General features: G+C 35.0%; 1 protein-coding gene across 2 annotated transcripts in view; it reads right to left on the bottom strand.

Annotated features, from left to right (window-relative positions):
• Window positions 1-4,973: 4,973 nt before the first annotated feature.
• Window positions 4,974-25,226, bottom strand: part of LOC112043117 (prominin-1-A) — a 42,373-nt gene continuing 22,120 nt past the window's right edge. Inside the window, exons 5-18 of one of the 2 annotated variants that reach the window (XM_024078397.2) lie at window positions 24,647-24,742; window positions 24,239-24,441; window positions 23,832-23,967; window positions 23,248-23,418; window positions 22,838-22,937; window positions 21,154-21,235; window positions 19,011-19,171; window positions 15,918-16,139; window positions 15,256-15,371; window positions 13,328-13,518; window positions 11,405-11,563; window positions 8,133-8,266; window positions 6,999-7,054; window positions 4,974-6,208 (exon numbers count right to left, since the gene is read on the bottom strand). In XM_024078397.2, the coding sequence (XP_023934165.2) occupies window positions 6,054-6,208; window positions 6,999-7,054; window positions 8,133-8,266; window positions 11,405-11,563; window positions 13,328-13,518; window positions 15,256-15,371; window positions 15,918-16,139; window positions 19,011-19,171; window positions 21,154-21,235; window positions 22,838-22,937; window positions 23,248-23,418; window positions 23,832-23,967; window positions 24,239-24,441; window positions 24,647-24,742 (1,982 nt within the window). In that variant the 3' untranslated portion in view covers window positions 4,974-6,053. Of the gene's footprint in view, window positions 6,209-6,998; window positions 7,059-8,132; window positions 8,267-11,404; window positions 11,564-13,327; window positions 13,519-15,255; window positions 15,372-15,917; window positions 16,140-19,010; window positions 19,172-21,153; window positions 21,236-22,837; window positions 22,938-23,247; window positions 23,419-23,831; window positions 23,968-24,238; window positions 24,442-24,646; window positions 24,743-25,226 lie in introns of both variants that reach the window. The other variant, XM_024078398.2, reaches the window with a different exon arrangement.

Below are 25,226 nucleotides of genomic sequence, written 5' to 3'. Positions count from 1 at the left end.
GCTTCCTGTTACAGATTTTCTTGTTTTGATAGTATTAACAGGTAGCATAGAGCCCCAAAATATTATATTTCCACATTTCTCCCGGGTCGCTGGCTCCAATAAGTTTTATGCCCTTTTATTTATTGTCGTGAGCCGAGACATTTTAATAAGGTCGACTCACACGAGCCACATAAAACCATTATTTCGTAACTGACGATATTTGGATAATTATTTTCACACAATTAGGCACTTCGAAAAATGAGAAGCTTCTCAATTCAATACGTATGTTTTTTTTTTTAGTTTTTTACATCATAACTTCGTCATTTATTAACCAATTTTAAAAATTCTTTTTTTGTTTGAATGAGTAAAGTTTTTGGTACAATTTCATTTTCATGAAAATTGGTTTAGTAATTCTGTGTTAAAGTCAAAATAACTGAAATATGTCTTTAAAGTCGGTTCCATTTTTATGTTTAAAAGATATTGTGTTTGTTGTTATTATTAGGTTTTGTGTTTTATAATAATGACATATTGCTTCGTCATACAAGTAAAACAAAATGTATGAAGATAGGAAACACATAATATTGTTTCGCAAAGTTTACAGCTATAAACAATGTACTCATACCATGTAATTTATATTTACTAGTAGACGCAGCGCGGTTTCACCCGCGTGGTTCCTGTTCCCGTAGGAATACGGGGATAAAATATAACCTATAACCTTCCTCAATAAATGGGCTATCTAACACTGAAAGAATTTTTTAAATCGGACTAGTAGTTTCTGAGATTAGCGCGTTCAAACAAACAAATTCTTCAGCTTTATAATATTTGTATAGATTTTAATTAAACAAAAACGTCTACATCACCACTTAACACAATTCTCCACGTTATATAAATAGATACAAAATAAAAAAATAATGTTTTATTTTGTAATCTTATACATAGTTATTGTAAATCAAGGCCTTTATCTATTTAATAAAAAAAAAAAAAAATTTATTTCAGGCATACACCCATATTAAGAAAAACAAAAATCGAAAATAAAATTAAAAAGTCAAAATAGTATAGGTAAAATGTCAGAATAATATGAAATGTCAGTAAAAAACAGTATGGTCATTATTATTAAATCCGTTAGGTTAAGTTACAATTTCCGTATCGGCATGGGCACTGTAATATGTCTGTCACAGCAGTGACGGACATAAATACAGTCGAGCCTTGCCGCGATAGCTCTATGAATGAAATGATAATGATAGTATAAAATGTGACCCGTCTGAGTTTACTTTTATCTTTTGCGACCTAGTTGTTTCTCTAGCAGAAAGAAGAACAAGGAATTCCAAGAAGTGCGTGTATTGGCAATAAGTAAAAGAAAAATAGGCAGAAATAGAAAAAAATATGTATATAAAATATATAAAAATTTTAATGAAAAAAATTCAACCGACTTCCAACTCAAAAACTAACTTTAACTAAAAAGCAAAAAATAACATCTTACCTATGTGCTACCTTCTGATCAGTTTGAAGGCGGGGCCAAGCCAGTGATGTTTTAATTAAATACGTTTAAACTACAAAATTTCTGTGGTTATTCCAGAAACAGCTTTAATTAAAACACGACACTGACTTGGCACCGCCTTCAAACTGATCAGAAGGTAGCACATAGGTAAGATGTTATTTTTTGCTTTTTAGTTAAAGTTAGTTTTTGAGTTGGAAGTCGGTTGAATTTTTTTCATTAAAATTTTTATTTTTTTATTTTTAGTGTTAGCATACCTACTGCGTGTGTACAGTCACAACCTATCTAAGTGGAAAGTTCTTATCAATACAAAATTATCAAGTCCATACACAAGGTAGCTACTGTGAGCCGTCGAGGAGTTCTCTTCACTGTGCTTCGTCTTCATCACCAGATCCTTAATACAGTCGCAATCCATCTAGGTGGAAAGTTCTCATCAATACAAATTTATCAAGTCCAAATACAAGGTAGCTACTGTGAACCGTCGAGGAGTTCTCTTCACTGTCCCTCGTCTTCATCATCAGACCCTTAATACAGTCACAATCCATCTAGGTGGAAAGTTCTCATCAATACAAATTTATCAAGTCCAAACACAAGGTAGCTACTGTGAACCGTCGAGGAGTTCTCTTCACTGTCCCTCGTCTTCATCACCAGACTCTTAATACAGTCACAACCCATATAGGTGGAAAGTACTCATCAATACAAATTAATCAAGCCCAAACAAAAGGTGACAGCTGTAAATCCTTGACGAGTTCCATCGTCTGTGTTTCGGCTCCATCATCAGACCAACTCCAAACCTTCATAAAGTTGTAGTGGTTTAAAATACCTTATGGAAACACTAACAAACGTACTAGCCGTCTCTACAACTTTCGAAAGTTCCCCTCAATTTCTCCAGGATGCCATCATCAGATCCTGACATGAAAAAAATGGGACCACCCTGGAAGTAAACCCTACAAAACAAAAAAAGAATTTTCAAAATCGGTCCATAATTGACGGAATTATCGCTGGACATACATAAAAAAAAAAAAAAAAAAAAAAAAAAAAAAAAAAAAAAAAAAAAAAAAAAAAAAAAAAAAAAAAAACATACATACAGCCGAACGTAGAACCTCCTCCTTTTTGGAAGTCGGTTAATAAAATGAATATTGCTTTTCAAATAAATCGTATTGGTATAGACAATGAAAACAACGTATATCTATACTAATATTATAAAGCTGAAGAGTGTGTTTGTTTGTTTGATTGAACGCACTAATCTCAGGAACTACTGATCCGATTTGAAAAATTGTTTCAGTGTTAGATAGCCCATTTATTGAGGAAGGCTATATATTATCCCCGTATTCCTACGGGAACGGGAACCACGCAGATGAAACTGCGCGGCGTCAGCTAGTTTGTTATAAAATATCTGCTGCAAAAGTTTCCGGCGATTTGAGAACCTCCCCTTGTTTTGAAGCCATTAAAATGTGTTTTTTCAACAGATGAAAAAAAAACTATACATAAAAACACACAAACATATTTATCAGTCGAGCCTCTTTACTTTGAAAGTAGTTAAAAAATGATTTGTAGAACCTAGATTATAAAATAGTTGAGGAATATTATGGCAGGCATAGGTAGAGAAATAAAAAGTTAATTAAGATTTATTAGCGTATTTTATCTTAATGTTAATTGTTAGTCGAGCCGTGATAGCCCAGTGGATATGACCTCTGCCTCCGATTCCGGAGGGTGTGGGTTCGAATCCGGTCCGGGGCGTGCACCTCCAACTTTTCCGTTGTGTGAATTTTAAGTGTGCAAAATATCACGTGTCTCAAACAGTGAAGGAATCAGATAATTTCATTAATTCTCTGCATATGTGAAGTCTGCCAATCCGCATTGGGCCAGCGTGGTGGACTATCGGCCTAGCCCCTCTCACTCTGACAGGAGACTCGAGCTCTGCAGTGAGCCGAATATGGGTTGATACCGATGTTAAGTATAATATAATATTAGATTGTGGATTAAACTGTAATGAATTAAGTCTTTATTTTATTATTATGTAAATATAACTAATTAGCATAAATTTCATATTAAAATTTGACCATAAGGTGTTGAACCATTCTAGGCCACACGTGTTTATTTGCAACTGTGTTGTATTCACAAATCACGGACACCCACTCTATTGGGGTAATGTATACTTACAGGTTTAAGTACATGTAATATTTTTAGACATATTTTGCACTAATTTAAAGGCGTACACAAGGATTTAACTAGGCATTATACGTACAAAAAGGTAAAATTTCTCAAATCTGCCCTTGTAGCCAAGTGGCACGTCGATTCTCTTTCTACGATAGCAAACGCTTCGAAAACTAGAAAAATGTATGTGAATGACATTTGATATCTACAGGTCACGTGATCAAGATCTGTCTTTCCCATATATTTGTAACCGACTTCAAAATAAAAAATTTTAATAAAAAAAAAACCGACTTCAAAATCACATAAATGTATCCACTACACTAAAAAGCAATAAATAATATTGTATGTGCTACCTTTTGATCAATTTGAAAACTTGATCCGCAGACTAACCACACCACCTTCAAGTTCTTACTCAGCCAAGTTTTTATAGCTTGATGGCTGCGCGCTGCCATATAATCGCTTCAGCGTAAAGCGACCATAGCAAAATCTTCTCAAGAAATTTTTGCTCTGTTATTAGAATGCGTTTTCGATACAATATTCATAGCTAACTTTAAATAAAAATCGTGTGAAGCCCTGATCAGTTACATCGCAGTACTTGTGAACTTTACAAGTGTACACATTGGATTACTGATAAACTACTAGTCTAGACTACGAGTCGCAGGGACTCGCTGGATGCAGGTGGCTCAGTATCGTGAAGTTTGGAAGTCCCCACAAAAGGTCTATGTCCTGCAGTAGATGTCCATCGGACCATGATATGATGATAATGAAGTGGTTAAAGAATTTCAAAACAATTTCAAAGTCTGTAGCTCCAGAGACTCCTGTAACACTACGAATTTTACCTCTTTATAATATTAGTATAGATTAACATAAACAATTTGATGTAGGAGAAAGTCGAAGTCTCGTTTTACCTTTTTCCAGCAGTAGGTGCGATATAAGTTGATAATTTTTTTCATCATACCTAATATATACTCAGAGGCACAATTATTCGCCCACTTTAATGTGACGCGAGTATATTAAAGTGGGTGGATAATTGTGCCTCTGAGTAAATTTATTTAATTAACCAATGGCCCACCCGACTTCGCAGTCATACGGGCTGAATCAGTGGGAGGGCTGACCCGGTACTTTCACTTCGCGTGTTCCCAGGAATACCAGTAAGGAACATCGATTAAAATATTGCTTTAATTGTTATGGTAAAATATAAAGAAAAAAATAAACAACAAAATGTCTACAACAGATTTATTAAATACAATATAGGATTTCTTAAAACTTTATTTCATAAACTATAGTTATCTGACCATCTAGTACTTATACAACAATATTACCTAAGTTATATTATATTTAATTTAAATCTAAATAGATATTATAGAGATATCTTAAGTTTAAAATCTCAAACATCAAATAAAAACAATTGTCAATCTCAATAGTTAATAAATTATTATTATTCTTATAGGAACCTTTCTATATATTTCTATTATATAATATTCTTACAATAAACTAAAAAAATCTACATCTGTATATAATATTTTACGATCGAACTTATAAATTATATGCAAAAAATGGATTAAAAAAATTAAATCAATCTATACTTAGGTATAATAAATCTGTAGAGAGGTCAATTCTGCATATGAAATATATTTCCAAAATAACTATCAGGGGGTGATTAGTGATCGATACTGATACCAAAAATACAATCAGTAAAATTTTTGTCTGTCTGTATGTTCTTTATAGAAACAAAAACTACTCGACGGATTTTAACGAAACTTGCTATAATTATTCTTCATACTCGTAGGCAGGTTATAGTATACTTTTCATCACGCTACGATCGATACAAGCAGAGCAGTAAAGGGAAATGTTATGAAAACGGGAGAAGTTACTCCATTTTTTAAGCTTCCGTCGCCGTCGCATGATCCCTACCATAGGGGTAGTTGGATAGGGGTAGGGTAGGGGTATGGTAGGGGTAGGGTAGGGGTAGGGGTAGGCGTAGCAGTAGGGTTTCACGCAGACGAAGTCACGGGCGTCCGCTAGTATAATATAAAACTTGTAATGAAACGATATATTGATAGTGGAATATAATATAATGTAAACGCAAAAGTTTCATATTTGAAAATTGTTATATATTTTGACTCTTTGAATATTCATTATAATATTATGCGTCAGCAAGAAAGGACACTGATGAAATTTGTTTGAAATTATAATATTACAAATAAGACCTTTAGAGAATTACATCGAATTTTTGCGAAAGGTGAACAATGAATAGTTAATTTACTATAATTTTAATATTATAGAGATATAGTTTATATAGGTATATCGGAATTTTTTTCAGGCGACATATTCTGTTTTTTAAAAGTTTAATGTTGACGTGCTTTATATAAATAAACAAATAAATAAATACGTAATGTACAAGGTCAAAGCACAAAACTCCTTAATCGTAGTAGGCATAATCTTTATCGTATTTTGTGCTAGTAGGCAACGTTAGATCGACATCGCTCATGTTATGATCCAGACTTGATTCACTTTCCATGTACGTGAAATGGTAATCACCAACTGTCGCGGTCGTCTCGAGGGGGTGGCGGCGGTCTGGAAAAATAATATATGAATTATAAAAAAATACAATATTTATTTTAATTTTGTAATTTAAAAAGTCAAAAAAAAAAGCAATATAGCACATCACTATAAACGTTTCGCAACACTATAAGCCGCGGCGCCCGCGCGTCGTGCATAGTAAGTCAGTAGTAGTTCCTATAAATGGCGCCCAACGTGGGGCGCCATTTATAGGAACTAACCACGTACATTATTACGTACTAATCAAGCACGTTATCACGGAGCACGAAAGGCTATATTTTATTCTCTCACATTCCCATGGGAATAAGAACTACGTGGGTGAAACTTGTACACTTTGTAGCATGAAGCTATTTCTATAATATATCAGAAGAGTTTCTCGATAGGTGGGCCTGAAAATGAACATGACCAAAACAAAAATAATGTGTAATGCTCATGTATCGCATCGCACCACCCAGTTATGTTCGAGAACGCTGCACTCGAAATTGTCACCGACATAGCTCAACGAGTTGCGAAGCTGAAATGGCAATGGGCGGGGCACATAGTTCGAAGAGCCGATGGACGTTGGGGTCCCAAAATGCTGGAATGACTACCCCGCACTAGTAAGCGCAGTGTTGGTCGACCCCCCACTAGGTGGACTGACGACATCAAGCGAGTCACAGCGATTCGCTGGATGCAGGCCGCTCAGTATCGTGATGTTTAGAAGTCCCTACAAAAGGCCTATGTTCTGCAGTGGACGTCCATCGGCTGATATGATGATGATGACGATTTTTATAAGAAGGAAAAAAAACATGAATAGTTGACTAACCCGGGTGTGTTCCAATTGGTGTCGTCGCAGGTGGCTGTCGCCGGTGTACCGGGTTCCTGTCTGTGACAAATTGATTTCAATTCGATAATAAGCTTTACCTCTGACCTCTGCCTCCGATTCCAGAGGTTGTGGGTTCCAATCCGGGGTATGCACCTCCAACTTTTCAGTTGTGTGCATTTTAAGAAATTAAATATCATGTGTCTCTTCCCTGCGTGTGTAAAGTCTGCCAATCCGCATTGGGCCAGCGTGGTGGACTATTGGCCTTACCCCTCTCATTCTGAAAGGAAACTCGAGCTCAGCAGTGAGCCGAATATGGGTTGATAACAAGTCTCAATAGCGTGGAGCCGTGATAGCCCAGTAGGTATGAACTCTGCCTCCGATTCCAGAGGGTGTAGGTTCGAATCCGGTCCGGGCATGCACCTGCAACTTTTCAGTTGTGTGCATTTTAAGAAATTAAATATCACGAGTCTCGTCGAGGAAAAACATCGTGAGGAAACCTGCATACCAGAGAATTTTGTTAATTCTCTGCGTGTGTGAAACTGCCAATCCGCATTGGGCCAGCGTGTTGAACTATTTGCCTTAACACTCTCATTCTGAAAGGAGACTCGAGCTCAGCAGTGAGCCAAATATGGGTTGATGGTGAAGTCTCAATAGCTTCATGGTAAAGGCCGGCTTTGACGTAGCACAGCCAGGTCACGGCTTCGATTTCCGCCGTTGGACTATTGTAATCTTAGAATTAAATATAAATTAGAATAAGAATTCTCTCCGGAAGTTTTTGACGGCCTCCGTGGCGCAGTGGTGTGCGCGGTGGATTTACAAGACGGAGGTCCTGGGTTTGATCCCCGGCTGGGCCGATTGAGATTTTTTTAATTGGTCCAGGTCTGGCTGGTAGGAGGTTTCGGCCGTGGTTAGTTATCACCCTACCGGCAAAAACGAACCGAATAGCGATTTAGCGTTCCGGTACGATGCCGTGTAGAAACCCAAAAGGAATGTGGATTTTCATTCTCCCCCTAACAAGTTAACCCGCTTCCATCTTAGATTGCATCATCACATTCCATCAGGTGAGATTGTAGTCAAGGACTTGTAAAGAATAATAATAAAAAAAATGTTTGATAAATTAAACGATTAACTCACCCTATGTTAGTTAATGTCAACGTATCCATAGCCCTCAATCTATTGGCGTAAGACCTCCAAAGCTTGACACACAGTGGAGTGAAAACCGTGCACCAGATGAACCCCAAGAAGAAGCCGCAGAACCACCATCCGTGCTGCAAAAATCATCATCATTAACAACCGTATTCGGCTCATTGTTGAGCACGAGTCTCCTCTTAGAATGAGAGGTGTTAGGCTAATGTACACGTCCAAGTCATGTCTAAGTCCACCAAACTGGCCCAATGCAGATTGGCAGACTTCAAACACGATGGGGATTAAGAAAAGGTATGCAGGATTCCTCACGATATATTTCCTTTACCGTTTGAGATACGTGATATTTAATTTCTTAAAATGCACATAACTGAAAGTTCTAGGTCCGGATTAGAACTTACACCGTCCGAGTCGAAGGCAGAGGTCATATCCACTGGGCTATCCCGACCTTTAAAATACCGTCTTTAAAAATACCGTACTCTAAGCCTTCATTCGCACGAGAGCTTTTTTAACGGAGGTCAAAAAAGCGTTCAAATACAACAAATGCATTCCCATATATATGTTAACACGATAGCGTTTTTAAAACGCGACGCTTTTCTTCGAGCAGTGTTGCATTTTTCACTTTTGGGTGTGCGGCATAAACCTCCATTTAACTTCATACTACGAGTATATTTGAAAGCTTTTTTAACGGAAATGAGGGCTAATGAATCTTGGACTATGGACAATAGGTGCTCATGCATGTGTGAATACACCAATAATTCAAAATAATTTACCAGTAACGTTTCTTGAAATTCGTTATGTGCCCTCATTCGCACGAGAATTTTTTAACGGACGTTAAAAAAGCGTGTACATATACTTGGTAATGCATTTGTTGTATTTGAACGCTTCTTAACGTCTGTTAAAAAACTCTCATGCGAATGAGGGATAACGGATGCATTTAATAATATGTCTAAAACCTAATAACAGAATAACTGATTTTTTTATTGTTAACACAAAGGCCGAAATAAGCGTTGTTAGCGGTGCATACCTAATAGCAAAATGTTCACAGTTTCATTAAATTTCATTTACGATATTATAATGCTTTTATCCTGGGTTCGATCCCTGGCTGGGCAGATTGAGATTTTCTTAATTGGTCCTTGTCTGGCTGGTGGGAGGCTTTGGCCGTGGCTAGTTACTACCCTACCGACAAAGATGTACCGCCAAGCAATTTAGCGTTCCGGTACGATGTCGTGTAGAAACCAAAAGGGGTGTGGATTTTCATCCTCCTCCTAACAAATTAGCCCGCTTTTATCTTAGACTGCATCATCATTTACCATCAGGTGAGATTGTAGTCAAGGGCTAAATTGTAAAGAATAAAAAAAAAATCCAGAGTAAGATCTATTTTCGTTCCAAATTCCTTCAGAATGGCATAAAAAACATTGTCTGCGTGTCCGCATTTCCTCACGATGTTTTTCCTCCACCGTTTCGGACATGTGATATTTAATTTCTTAAACATGATTAATAAATAATGAAAATTGTGGGTACAAAGAAAAAAATCTTAGTTGAGCTAGTAAACAAATCGGCAAAAAGTATAATGATTTCTTTTCGTTAATCCTTACCAATGAGGAGACATATTTGGTACAGACAAGGGTCCTGAGGGCCGCAAATACAGTGAAGAGCGGGCCACATCTGGCCGCATGTTCACGTGCCGCCGTGAGCACGTGTAGCATGTAGAGCTATAGTACGCGCGTTAACAACTGAGTCTTAGGGCCATAAATCATTTCTCTATATCTATCTCGCTTGCACTTATGGGTCTTATGGAGCCGTCTAGTGAAGGGTGTAACAATGAAAGACATATTATCGATAAGTAAAGTTTATTATCGTATCTTGTTCACAAAATTAAAAAAATTAACAATATTTGATTTAATATAATACATATTTCATATTATATAATTATTAACTAAATAAAATTAATCTTCATCTGAGTCTTCATCATCAGAATCTTCGTCTTCTGCCAAATTTATTATAAGCGGCGCGTGATCTCTAATTAGAGCTTTTTGTAAATCTTTGTTTTGAAGTTCTTCGGCATGCCTAACACATTTGGCCCAGTCTTCTCGTGTGACATTTTCTATGGCTCGGTGGAGGTGATTTTCGACATCTGCTATCTTGAAGGTATTATTATTCTTCGCAACTTCTCCCTTTACTTGTGCCCAAATTAATTCTATTGGGTTATATTGACAGTGATATGGAGGGAGCCTTATTACTTCATGACCTCGTTCATTTGCCAGATGGTCTAAAGCGTAGACCTTCTGCGGGTTACTGGCTTTTACTTTTCTTATTAATTCTTCAATAATTTCGTTGCTGGAATATGGAATCTTTTTCTTTGTCAACCATTCTTGAATTTCAGCTTTCCTCGTGTTTCTTGTGGGTATCTTTTCCAACTGTATCGAATGATAGCTTGCGTTATCGACAATTATAACTGAGGGCTCTTCAAGTAGATTCAGGAATTCGGAAAACCATGCCATATATGTTTCGCCATCCATTTCTGTGTGGTAATCAGCATCCTTTGATTTCACCGCTTTAAATATTAGCTTCGCATCTGGAACGAAGCCAGTCCTTGCAGAACCCGCATGGCAAACTATTAATCTTTGGCCTTTTAATTTAGAGAAGCCACTTTATTCGGATCACTTTTCAATTCATTGAGAAACAGGAATACGTTGTGAATCAGTGTTCGAGCTTGAGGGCTAATATCGCCATGTAATTTCTTCAGATCAACGTTAGAAAATAAAGTATCCATAGTGCGCAACGAGTAACACATGAATGTATTTATTTAATTGCAGTAAACACATTTATAGCAAAAAAAATACGCAATGCAATTACATTAGAAACCGACCAATCAGAATCGTCCAAATCATTATTGACTCATCATTAGCACGTGCGCAGGTAGCCGTTTATCGATAATTAGGGTGCGCAGGTAGGCGCGCTGCACATTCCTATCTTTTTTGACTTTTATGACCGGACGACTCAGATGATAACGCGCATACTATAGTAAGTAAATCGACAAAAGTCAAGTACCTATAATGATTTTTTCTTTTCATTAATCCTTACCAAAGAGGAGACATATTTGGTAAAGACAAGAGTTCTGAGGGCCGCAAACACCGTGAAGAGCGGGCCACATCTGGCCGCATGTTCACTTGCCGCCGTGAGCACGTGTTGCATGTAGATCTAGTAAGTAAATCGACCAAAGGCAAGTATAATGATTTATTCTTATCGTTAATCCTTACCAAAGAGGAGACATATTTGGTACAGACAAGGGTCCTGAGGGCCGCAAACACCGTGAAGAGTGGGCCACATCTGGCCGCATGTTCACTTGCCGCCGTGAGCACGTGCGTGCGCCAGCCGGCCGTGTGCGACACCAAGCGGGATATGAAAGTTGACAGCTTCTATAAATCATAATCAAAGTTCATTTATTTCAAGTAGGTAAGCTTAATTTACAAGCACTTTTGAAACGTCAAGTTGGACGTTTCAAAAGTGCTTGTAAATTAAGAAAGACTTTAAAAGATTGAAAGACTCTACCACCAGTTTGGAAGAAGAGAAGTGCTGAGAAGAGCCGGCAATAGACTTGACAATTATGACACATTATTAAAATTTTAATTGTTAAAATCATTAAAAATTGTACTTATACCTCCTTGAAGGTGGAAGCTGATCCAATGGCCTCCAAGCATCTTTATCATCAGAAATTCATCAATTGTGTTACTCCACAATTGACGAATTCCATAATGATAATGATGTTACTACATCAACTTGGTAGGCAGTAAATGTTTTCGATACTTATGCATACCTAAGTTTGAGCAATTTAAACTTAATTTTTTTTTAGTTTTATTTAAACTTTATTTCCAGTGTGTGGTACCTATGTGGTGTGAGTAAGTCGTATATTCTTCAGTTTAATGATTGCCATAACACAATCTATACGCTTACTTTGGTTACATGCCGATTTATGTGATGATAAACAGTGCAGTTCGAACATTGCTATTTGTTTGCTTAAGGAGAATATTAATAATTTAGTTAAAAATGTGTCTATTATTAAACACCAGGTATAATTTTATTAAACACCAGATAGAAATATTTTCTAGCTATAAACGCCGGTGAGGTAAATAATATACTTTTTATTAACCCATTTGGCACTTAGCTCGGTCACGTCCAAGCCACATAAACACAGAGTACACATGAAGCAATTAACTTGCTACGTGGATTCCATTACTTGAGTCCGCTATGACTTTTAATTTTGCTGGAGTAATAAGCAAATATTATGTAAAATTACTTTGTAGTGCAAATTCAAAATGCGTCTTTATTGCTTTGGATCTATTATTAAAGGAGGTTGGCGAAAGTGGGAGTCACATTCTGAAGTGTCGTAAACTAATACATTAATTAATATTAATTAAAACTATACAAATACACCATATTAATGACTAATTTTTTGCAATTTATTATTTTACTTATCTTTGACATACCCTACATAAACTGACATTATATTGACGTAAAGGCATCATTAGAATTATTGTTTTGCATGGTTTATTCTTTAAAATATTCAATGTACCTACTAATTAATTAATCACTATACAAATAAGTGTGTGAATGGATTATTGTAAATTACAATGTTTTTTATAATGATATTGCAAGCTGTAAGGCGGAATTTGGTGTTTGTTTCAATAAGATCTGACTGTAACCTGAATTCGCAATAAATAAATTTTGATTTGATTTGATTTAAGATGCTTGTAAAAAAACATTGATATTTTACATAACGGGAACCAAAAGAAAAAAAAAAGTGCATTATATTAACAAAACAAGTCGTTCTCAAAAGCGCCTTGTCGTATTTATGAAGCAATCACGCAGTTGTATGTCAGTGGCTGTGTTTTTCACATTTATGTATAGATAGGGTACCTACTAATAATTTAAGGTATATCTTTTCTCCCTGCTTTTCAAGACTGCTTACCATTTAATTTATTCTTAATTTAATCACGATAAACAACTATTTATAGGTTTCCATTATGCACGCTACCTCTATTAGCTAGTCCAGTCTCCTTTTGTAAGTACATTTACTTCCTATCTATTATTATTAAGGGCATAGAATACCACAGCAGCTCTAGCTGCAGCTTTATGCTGACCTTTATTTGGACAGTGTGTTTTCTTTTTTTTTTGGGCTTTACCTTTTGGGCGATGACGTCCCCTTGATTGTCGATGTAAAACTGCGCTGTATGTATGTGACTGAGCGAGATGTTCAATTTCCTACGGAAAGGCATCATCTGTAGTTCCAACTCCGTCAATTTGAAGACCAACTCTGTCCGCAACTGTTCCAGAGGCTTGATGTTTGACAGATGTATTCTTTGGGTTCTTGTTGCTGAAATAACAAAAATACTTTGGCTCAATTACTACGGTAAGTACATATTATATATATATTTTTAACTAGCGGACGCCCACGAATTGTGCCGCATGGAATTCAGTTTTTCACAAATCCCGCGGGAACCATGGGGTTTTCCGGTATGAATATCCTGGATGTAAATCAGAGTAAAAACTATTTCCATTCCAAATTTCAGCCAAATCGCTTCAGTAGCCGCAGTGTAAAAGAGGAACAAACATACTTACACACTTACACATTTTCACACTTGCACACTTACACACTAACTTTCACCTTTATAATATTAGTATGATAACCATTGACATACCAAGCAGATGGATGGATGGTGGTTAAAAAATCATCACCTATAAACAGAGCAACAATTCACAGAGCATGAAAGAGATACTAACTACCACAAAGCGCCGCCCTGTAGCTATCAAACTGAAGTTATTACAGTTCCTTTCGTGTTGGTGCGGGTGACAGTTCGTTTACTCTTGAAAGTTTGCCGCGATTCACGATAATAGTACCTACTTATTATAAACGTCATACAGGCGACTGTCACCGTACCCATGCTATTTGAAAAACATTTTAAGTCTCATGTGCCTATTAATTAGACCAGCAACCATACCTTTGAGTCAGAAATACAGTATTGCTATGTTGGTGGTAGAGATAGTATGGTAGACCTTACCTGTACGAGCTTTGTACGAAAATCTCTACCACTAAAAAATAGTGCCTCGAGTCTAAGTTTATTACCGAGTTATGTCATTTTATATTAAGTAGGTTTGTTTCTGATTTATTCTGTTACTTTTCTGGTCATAGATTTCCAATGAAATATTTGATTACTTTAAAGATTTTTTATTTTTTTGTAGAAGATACAAGCAAAGGACACTAAATTAGAAATAAACAAGGCAGCGCAAAGGAAGGGGCGCTACTAAACTTATCTAGCAAGTTTACTTCCAAGAGACTCTTAGAAGCTTTCAGATTAATACGGAAGCTCCTATCTATTAAAACTTTTAATGTAGGGTGCCTGGTATTACAGCTAAAATGGATATTTAGTTTGAGAAATTTCTTCTTTATTTTCTTGAATTACTGTATGTGAAAGTATTTTAAATGACATAATCAGTATAAATATTACAGGTAATAAAAATAGTAAACATAAAATTGAAAATTTTTAAAACCTCCGAAGGTCATGAAATTATTAATTACAATCTCGATCAAGTCATCAATATTCTCTTTCAGTGCGATTTCATTTGACACCCTACTTGAGTATATTTGCAGACATTCGGTTATTATTCCCCACTTTCACCCCCCAGAACTTTTAAACGGCTCAACTGTGTCATTTTCATCGAACAAGTCTAAGAACACTCGCACATAAGTCACCTTTCATACAAAACAAACTAAATTGAAATCGCTTCATTGACAAGCTCTTTTAAAAATTAAGGATTAAGTCATAATTTAATTTAATCTAATGGTGGTAGTAATAGTCGAAAACTTAAAATTAAAGTTACGAGGGTTCCAAACGTGCTTTGGTCCGAGAAGAGCCCACAACAAACTCAGCCAAGGTTTATTTTTTTGTTTACCACCATTTTACAAACTTATTTAAAACTAAGCACACAGTTGTATAATATAGTGTAACACCAAGCTTTTTTATCATTTATAAAATCATTAACACTATAAAAAGACTTTCCTAAAAGCTTGCGTTTAATAAATACTTTGTACTTTTTGTGATATGATATTTACCTAAACTTTCTAACCTTCCAGCGGTGTTCAAATCGCTCACTTGAACTGCAACGTTCTCCAGTTGATCCACAAACGATGGCAAATCCTTACCCAAAACTGGTCCATTGTATTCCATTCTGAAAAACAAAACGTTGCCATCAAAAAGTTTTAATTTAAATTAATAATCGTTTACCGTTTAATAGCATAATCGTTTAGTACTAACTGAATCGATTAATCCAAAATAACTTTTCAAAAGTTTGTTGTTTTCAAATTAAACTATCAAAAGCTCAATTTGTATAACTACTGTGCCATCTTGAAGTGCTTGCAGGCAGTGATCAATAATATTTAATAATTAATTGGTCGTTTTATTTAACATAATAAAATATAGAGATTTGAATGTTTAAGTTACATCAAACTCATTACGTTTTTAGGATAACGGGACCTACTCTTTCCAAAACTTCAATAATGTCCAATAAATTATTAACCCTTCACAGAATCTTACAACCCTTACTTAGTGCTGGCAAGCCAAAAGAAAACAAAATATTAAGTTATTTCCGTGCACAATTGCACATACTGTTATTGTTTTCTAGATTCATTTTTTCAAACATGTGTCACGTAATTTAATTGCAAGATAGAAAATGTATGTTGAAGATAGTTTCACACATAACATATTATTTTGTTACCTGTATGTTGTCAAATTAACATCAGACACAAAAAGTATTCTATTTAGCAACTTGTTGAAATTGTCCGATATTGTCTTTAGAAAGCCGACATCGATGGACTTTGTTAATCTTTTTAAATCATCTTGCAAATCGTCCCACTCGAAGTAAGACGTTTCTTTATTTACGTCTAATATTTTGTCCAGCTGAAACACAATGTACGCAGGCTCATTTTTTTCACATTCTCTGGAAATAAAACATTGAATAACAATTACTAAAATCGTCAAATCAAATAATGTTATGATGTTGAACGTTTAAATATTCTACGGTCTATCCGATATAGCAGAACGGCAAACTCTAATTTTACTCACATAATTCTGATATATGGCATCTATTAAATTTGGCATAAATTTCTCGGTAGTTTATAATCTAGATTAGTTAATATATTATATTGTTGTAAATTGTAAAAGAGCCTCAATAGCTCAACGGTAAGAGCGGTCGGACTCATCACCGAGGGGTGGTGGTTCGATCCTCGCCCTGGCAGAAATACAGTCTTTCCTGACTAGTTGGAGGGGAATGGGAATGAGCTTATAAAAAAACATACATACAGCCGAACGTAGAACCTCCTCCTTTTTGGAAGTCGGTTAAAAACGGCAATTATGGCAAACCAAAACATGACCTTTTCTGAAAATTTAACAATTTGAGCTGATTTTCAACTTTACCACTACGTAAACTACTTGATTAATTTAATTTTGAAAACGTCAATATCAAATGGCAATACGATAAGTACTTTTCGTTCAATGAGAACGTTATTGTATGAAACTATTAGTAAAATAGGATCTTCTAAAATGTATTGTAATAAAAGTAATTGATATAAATCGTTACACAAAAAAAGCTTTTTTGTAACAAATTGTATTTACGCTAAAAGCTTTTTTTTGTACAAGAATAACTTTTTTGTTACATAATTTGTTACTTCAAAGGCTTAAAGAATATTTGTTAAGCGTATCGTGTACATTTTATTGGGTCTTTGTTAATGTAATTTATCTTGCCAGACGTTTCCCTTTGTAAAGTTCTCCAGAATCTGGTGAAATCTACACTTGTTACACAAAGTTATACTGTATCATATCTCTTTTGTATTATTTAATTTTAAGGTAAATTAAGCCTTAACTGGGAGTTCACCTGATGTTATGTTCGAACCAATCATGATATTAGCGAGCTAATTTGAAATGGGCCTTCTTAGCCCTGCCAAATTGCTTGCTTCTTACCAGTAAAAATGATTGTTTCTACATGGCATAGACAATAAAAAAACCCATTACCAAATGAAGCTCTTTCGCACTAACTTTTAAGTAGTTTTTTATCATATTTATAGCTTTTTCCTATTTGCTACAATGCTATTAAAAATGGTTTGTTGGATTCAAAAATTGTGTAGTTTGTAGTTTAAGAATCCGTAAAGCTACTGTTACACATGCTCATTTCAAGCACGAAAGCATGCTACTATTGCAGTTGCTACTTATTAGCATGTGTATCGCAACATTGCTAATAAAAAGCATGCTTATTTCGAGCTTGCTCGATAATCAGCATGCTCATTCGTGCGATCACAGTCGTGTGCATCATCAACAGTCGTGCAATTTATGAGCATGTTATTTGCTGCGTGGGTGGAAGGGTATTGAGTATGCTAGTCGATCAGCATTGTTATTCTGTATTCTCTTTATCTTCATCACTCCCTGTCTAACACGATACTATAGACAGAGAGCGATAGATACAAATTAGCATGTGTAATTGGAATGTTTGCTTTGAGCATGCATATTCAGGAGCATACTTAAAAATAGCATGCTTATTGCTAGCAAATATAAACTGATGATAAGCATGCTCGTATAGAGCATACTTAATAGCACGTTTTTAGCATGCTATTTTAGAGCATGTGTAACAGTACCTTAAAGTAAAAACAAATTATCTATCATGTAATAATTACTATAATTAATTTTTTATCTACTTATTTAAAAAACAAACGCACTTTTTTCATTGAGAAATATTTCTTCATGGTTTAATATAATAATATCCAAATTTCATATACCTAATATTATTACGATAATGCTAAGAATATTATACTTTATCCGAATTTCTTTACGTAAAAGCTTTTTGTTGTCGCTTTTAACTTTTAAGGATATTATGTTTAACCTAATATATCCTATTACTTTATGCCTTTACACAAAAGCGTTGTACACTAAGAGCAGGTGGTAGCCAGATATACTTCATTTTAAAAAGGCTGTAGGTTTGTTAGCCTATGTTTTTTTAATAAAGAACAAACTCGCGCTATACTCTGGCAAATCGTTGACGACACACCCATGATATGCGGGCGACGGAGGAAAAGACTGTGCGGGTGTGAAATCGTGCGGGAAAGTGAGGTGCAACAGTCGTGGGTTTTTCTTTTATAACTACACGCCCCCCGGCCCGCGCGGACCATCCGGAGCGTTACGATCGAAGTTGCCAAGCAAGACAACGATCTGGTGCTAAGTGTAGATGTTGCCTCTGGTGGAACGCGCTTGCCTATTCACTGTCATCTTAAAGATTGCTGGTGGGAGGCTTAGGCAGTGGCTAGTTACCAGCCTATCGACAAGCAATTTAGCGTTCCGGTACGATGTCGTGTTGAAACCGAAAGGGGTGTGGATTTTCATCCTACTCCTAACAAGTTAGCCCGCTTCCGTCTTAGATTGCATCATTACCTACCATCAGGTGACATTGCAGTCAAGGGTTAATTTGTAAAAAAATGCCCAGGTTGTAAGAATTAAGAAATACTGACTTCGGGAGAAAATTCCATACCCTAGCCATGCGTATAAGAAACAAAGAAGCAGTTTTCTGTTATGTGCATTTTAAAAAATTAAATATCAAGTAGGTATCTCAAACGAGAATCCTGAGAATTTTCTTAATTCTTTGCTTGTGTGAAGTCTGCTAATACGCATCAGATCCGCGTGGTGGACCATTAGACTAACCCCGCTCATTCTGAGAGGAGACTCATTCTGAGTATCGGTTGTTAATGTTGACAGCCTATCTAAAATGAGGTATGTGTGGCTATTGCAGGCGCTCTGTCTAATCAATCTTTATCCAAAAGCGTTTTACCTTAAAACATTTTTGATAGGTACTTCCACGGTCACATTGTATAGATCCTTGAACAAGACATCAAAAATCCCATCACTATTAGATAGAAGAGGGGATGGCCGATCCAGAAGTGTTGATAAGGTTTGATATTGCTCCTCCCATAAAATTTGACATGCATAAACCTAAAATACAAATTATTTTATAGACAATCCTACTAATATTATAAACCCGGATGTTTGGATGTCTGTTACTCTTTTCCGCCTCTACTACTGAAGTGATTTGGCTGAAGTTTTGAATGGAAACAGATTTTACTCTGAATTAACACATAGGCTACTTTTTATCCCGGAAAATCCATGGTTTCCCGAGATTTGCGAAAACTGATGATTTTGATGATATGAATGTTTGTTACGCTTCCACGCCTCGGCTACCTGAACCGAATTAGCTGAAATTTGGTATTGAGATATATTATAGCATGGATTAACACATAGGCTATTTTTCATCCCGGAAAAATTCATGGTTTCCGAGGGATTTGTGAAAAACTAAATTCCACTCGGACAAAATTAGCATTTAGCATTAGCATTCCGTAATTCAAAGAAAATTTATCAATTAAGGTATTTTTAGACTGTTCGAAAATAAACTAAAATCTGCTTTTGATATTACTGTTACATGAAATATTCTTTCCATATTCATTTATTTCTAATAACCGTTATATAACAGTCATTGTTTAATTTACGTTTAACAAAATTGATGTTTTGGATAATTTAAAACTTAACTCAATTTTAGAAAACACAACTAATGTACTCTTAATGCAATTCCACCTATCCTCGACAACCCATAACTCCTCCCAAAGATCGGGACGCCAACGTCATTTAAGTACATAACTTATTTGATGAGAAAAGTTTTGTTCAAAGGAAGTTATAAAAATTGTAGGTAAGTAGTTAAACATCAGAGAAAGAATTGAAGTATCCCCTACTTGGAAACAAACATTATTTTCGAGTTCCTACTAAACAAGGAAGAGCATAAAACGACGTACAACAAATTGCTATTATTTTTTTTTGGTGCATCAAGGAAATAAACCTAATTTAAGTTAAGTCAACAGTTTTTAAAGAAACAGACAACTAAGCCTTTTTTTATTTAAGAATAGAAATTGAATAACATAATAGATGTTATTCAATTTCTATTCTATACATTTAATATTATTATTAAAGATTGTTTCAGCAGATAGTAAGTTGTAAGCTCAACTTATTAGTAGATTATGACAATATTTTGTTTGTACCAGTGGAGCTACAAAAAATATATAATTAAGTGGGTTCCTAAATGTATTACAATTCGTTAAATCTCGTTATCGAACACTTTTGTCTAAAAAACCGTGAAAGCCAGACCTTCGTTAATTTATAAAAAGCTTTGTTGTAAACTCGTACTTCTACCACAGATAAAAAGAGGTAAAGTTTGTGGTGTTGTGGGGATAATCTTTGAATCCACTGAACCGATTCTTTTACCACTGGAAAGCCACGTTATTTGTGAATTTTGCATGGTTTATTTTATCCCCGTTTTCTCAAGGAAATGTATAAGGCACACTTTTTATACTACTAGTATTATAAACGTAAAATTTTGTATGGATGTTTGTTACTCTTTGACGCCGCAACTACTGAACCGATTTGGCCGAAATTTGGAATGGAAATAGATTTTACTCTGGATTAACACATAGACTTACATTTCATCCCGGAAAAATCCATGGTTTCCGAGGGATTTGCGAAAAACCAAATTTCACGCGGATGTAGTCGCGGGCGCCTGCCTTTGCCTATGGTAGGAGCATGGGCTAACAAACATTCAGCTTATATAAAATGACACAGGTCTGGCCTCCACAGGCTCCCGCTTGATTTATCGAAGTAAGTCATAGCTGATGTACCTATTGACAGTTAATGAGTGACAGTTCAAGGAAAAATTGTGTTTAGTTTTTTTTGCGTCATTTAAACCATTCTATAATTATTGTTCTATAATTAATTAGTAAACAGGTTTTAGGTTGATTTTGTCACTACTGGACCCTGTTTAAAAAATTCCTATGATTATTATAATTGACTTTGGACATACCAGTTTTTTTATTGGTTATTTCCTCTTCAGGAAAAAAATGTTAAATTTTAGTAAAAAGTACAGAAGTATATACCTCAGCATGTCCAGAGATGAGAAAGGTAGCGGAAACTATACTCCAAAGTATGATAGACACGATACAAAGACAAAATGATGATCTGCAAAAACAAACAAAATAAATATTAAATATTTCTCTAGGTATATAAATCATGGCTAAAATTCTCCTGCTAGTAGTGCCTTTTCAAAAGTCAGAAAAGTAAAAAGTCAAAATTCATTGATTTCAAATAGGCTTAGTTTACAAGCTCTTTCGAAACGTCAGGTAATAATAATATAAAACTTAAGATAATGGTGATAATAATCATTCGAAAACTTAAAATTAAAGTTACGACGGTACCAAACGCGCCTTGGTCCGAGAAGAGCCCACAACAAAATCAGCCAAGGTTTTTTTTTTTATTTATCCCCATTTTACAAACTTATTTAAACTAAGCACACAGTTTAACACCAAGCTTTTTTATAATTTAAATACACATTAACACTATACTAAGACTTTACTAAAAGCTTGCGTTTAATAAACACTTTGAACTTTTTGAGTGCATTCCAGTGGCTTCATGTGGTAGTTTATTATAAACGTATGCAATTGCCCTTAAAAGAATTACTATTTTTTTGTAATCTAGTGTGGTGTGGTGTGTTTCGATAACCGAAGGTTAGAATTTTTGACTCTCTGATGTCCCCCCTTCTTTCTGCCGTGCAACTTTTCCCATCAAGATGAGCTGTAGGAGCTCGTATCTCTCGTGCCATATATGAGACTCTTCTAAAGTTTGGTCAAGATGACAGTCTGTAAAAGTTCGCTCTTTAGATTGACGCGTCGCAGAATCTGTAACTTTATTTTTAGTTTAGTAGTTATTTAAGTCAGTTAAAACTAATTAATGTATAAGTGCCCAAGTAGGTGCATGGATGAATAACTAAGTTAGTTTAAGTATATTTACAGAAATCTTATTCATGTGATCATAAGTTCCTCGAGTTAAAAACAATCCATACAAATGAACTATCAATCCAACGATATTTATACTAGATGAAATGTGCATTTCATCTAGTATAAATATCGTTGTTTAATTATAATTATATAAATTAAATAGTATAAATTTAATCGTTTATTAAACAGCGAACGTTATTTAAACAAATAATAACTAAATATTGTCTACAATGACGAGTTGTGTGTTCAGGAAGTGTAAAAACTATATATAAATAAATAACATCATTATCAGCCCATATTCGGCTCACTGCTGAGCTCAAGTCTCCTCTCAGAATGAGAGGGATTAGGCTAATAGAGCACCTCGCTGGCCTAATGCGGATTGGCATAAATATAATAATATATCATCATTGTCAACCCATATTCGGCTCACTGCTGAGCTCGAGTCTCCTCTCAGAATGAGAGGGGTTAGGCCAATAGTCCACCACGCTGACCCAATGCGGATTGGCAGACTTCACACACGCAGAGAATTAAGAAAATTCTTAAAATGTACACAACTGAAAAGTTGGAGGTGCATGCCCCAAACGGATTCGAACCTACACCGTCCGAAATCGGAGGCAGAGTTCATAACCACTGGGCTATCACGGCTCTTGATAATATATTACATATATAATATATGACATATAATCGTACATAAATATATAATGGAATTAAACACAAAATTGCGCATGTGTGCTCTCAGTGGTGTAGCTAAAATCCCCTATATTGATCACATTAAATATATACTTACACTTGTAAAGTTCTCTTGGCATGTATTTTAGCATTACCGCAGCCGCAACACATTGCCAGCAATATAAGTAACATCACAAACCCGATAATAGAATTGCATGCTGAGGAAATACAAAATTAAGGTATAAGAATACATTAACGCCATTTAGTATATTTCCACTAATTTGTTATACACAATGATAGTGTAGGTCAAGATATATGTTTGTTATTTATTCCAATTATACCAATAAATATCTAAATTATCAAGGTAAATGTATTCATAAATATTTTTTGCATGGAAACGTCCAGTGGTTTTTTTTATATGGCAAAACGATGGTCAACATAATACGTTAAGGTTAGTTAATAGATTTTTATCCTTTTAACAGTATGTTTGTATTTATTTGTGTTCTAATAAAGATCATAATTTGTTACCTAGTACAATGATCCATCGCCACAATTCATATTTATTTAATCTATCCAATCCCAGATCCATTTGCCGTGCTAGACTATGCAGGCCGGATGTAAGATGCCTGACTATATCGTTTAATACCTTTGCAGAGTTATGTACGATTTGTCTACGATTTTCTATATCACGAAGAATATCTGGAAAATAAATTTAAAATTGCTTTTTCTTGGGTTTATACAATATTATACATTGTTTCATTATTTATTTATTTATTTATTTATTTAGAAAGGAAAACTTACAGCCAAATACAAAGATTATAAAAGTAACAACATAGAAAACAGATTATAGCCAATTACAAGGTTTCGCAAATAAATTTTACATGTATACATTTCATAGCAAGCTCGCAAGGAAAACATACTTCAATAAAACATAATCCAACATAAAAAAAAAGAGATAATGATAATAATAATAGAGATACAATAATATAAAAGTCGAAAGAGAAAACAAAAACAACAAAACTAAATTGATAAGTAAACAAGCTAGCTTAACATATACAAGTTAAAGTACTCTGTGGCCAGTGATTTACGGATACGGATTTTATATTTGTTACCTGTTCTTATTCTTTCTGTTTGTAATGATATAGCAGTAGGCAAAGTTCGAAATTCTTTCCTTGCGACTGATATAGCTTGTGTTAAGTTCTTCACTCCTAAATTGTTTAATTCTAATAGTTGTTTCTCTTGAAGTATCTAGAAGTATTGATGTAATTTTCTTACAATTTGTAGATATTAGCAGTTATACTCTTAAGTGTATACTATTTTACAATCTTGCGGAAGCTATCCGTATTGAAATATATAGAGCATTAGATGCTTTTATAATTTCAAATAAGGTGATTTGTTTATAAAAACGAGCCAAATACGATGCTTAAATTGCATTATTCATTTGTGCATGAATGTCAGAATTAGAATATCTTTTAAGGAAGTTATTGATTAAGAATAGAATATGAAATGAGTCACTCACTGAGTCAAATTTCATCATTATATGCAACGTATTCGTTCTAAGAGTGTCACAGAGAGGGATATCCTTCTCAACACAGTGTTGTCTTAGGCTATCCAATTGTTGAGCCAAATCATTAATCTTTTCTGATGCCGCTGTTGCGAGAAGACTAGCTTTGGTGCAGGACTCTCTTAATGATGACACCTTTATTGATAAATCTTCACTCTCTGAAAAACGGATAAGTTATTCTACTTTTTGACATACGCCGGCATTTGATTGAGCATTTACGGCAATATTTATAAACATGGATTAAGATTAAAATTTCAAATTCCTTCAAAGTAGAAGTAAGTTAGAAGTACTGATCAAGCCCACCTTACTTTGAAGGAAATTGAGTTTTAAATCCTAATCCATATTTATAAACAGGTGTTATACCTGATATAATATCTGCCAATGAATCTAGAACTAAATCAATACCACTCTCGGATGCTATTGCCTGTTGTATTGGTTGTCCCAAAAGTGTTGCGACGTCTGCAATAAAAAAAAAACCTTTACCTTAACATTCATGCAAGTAAAGAAGAAAATAAAGACGTAACGTTTATTGTAAAATTGTGCCACACATCATAATGCCTAAGTAGTAAATGCCATTGTAGTGGCTGATGCCTCGACCACCTGGGTAAAGTAGTGGTGGTGGTATTAAACTCCACTCTGTCATGTTTGCTATAACCTTAAAAAGGTGATACATAATCCACGCAATACGCTGATTTTCAGCTATTACCATGATCTAAAAGAAGAAAAAGAAATACTTAATTGCACATAAAAATAAATGAAAAAAGACCTTAATAAAATAACAACGTATAGATCTATTTATAGGTCTAGATTACACCACGGATATGCATACCCATGCACTGACATTAAACCATAATATTAAATCTAAATTAAGGTAAGAGTACGACTATAAAACATCACCGCAAAGTAGTATTAGGAAAATCTAAGAACACAATCAATATAGGGA

Source organism: Bicyclus anynana, chromosome 13 (genome assembly GCF_947172395.1).
Source record: "Bicyclus anynana chromosome 13, ilBicAnyn1.1, whole genome shotgun sequence".
NCBI lineage: Eukaryota > Metazoa > Arthropoda > Insecta > Lepidoptera > Nymphalidae > Bicyclus > Bicyclus anynana.
This window is presented reverse-complemented; position numbering and strand designations above follow the sequence as displayed.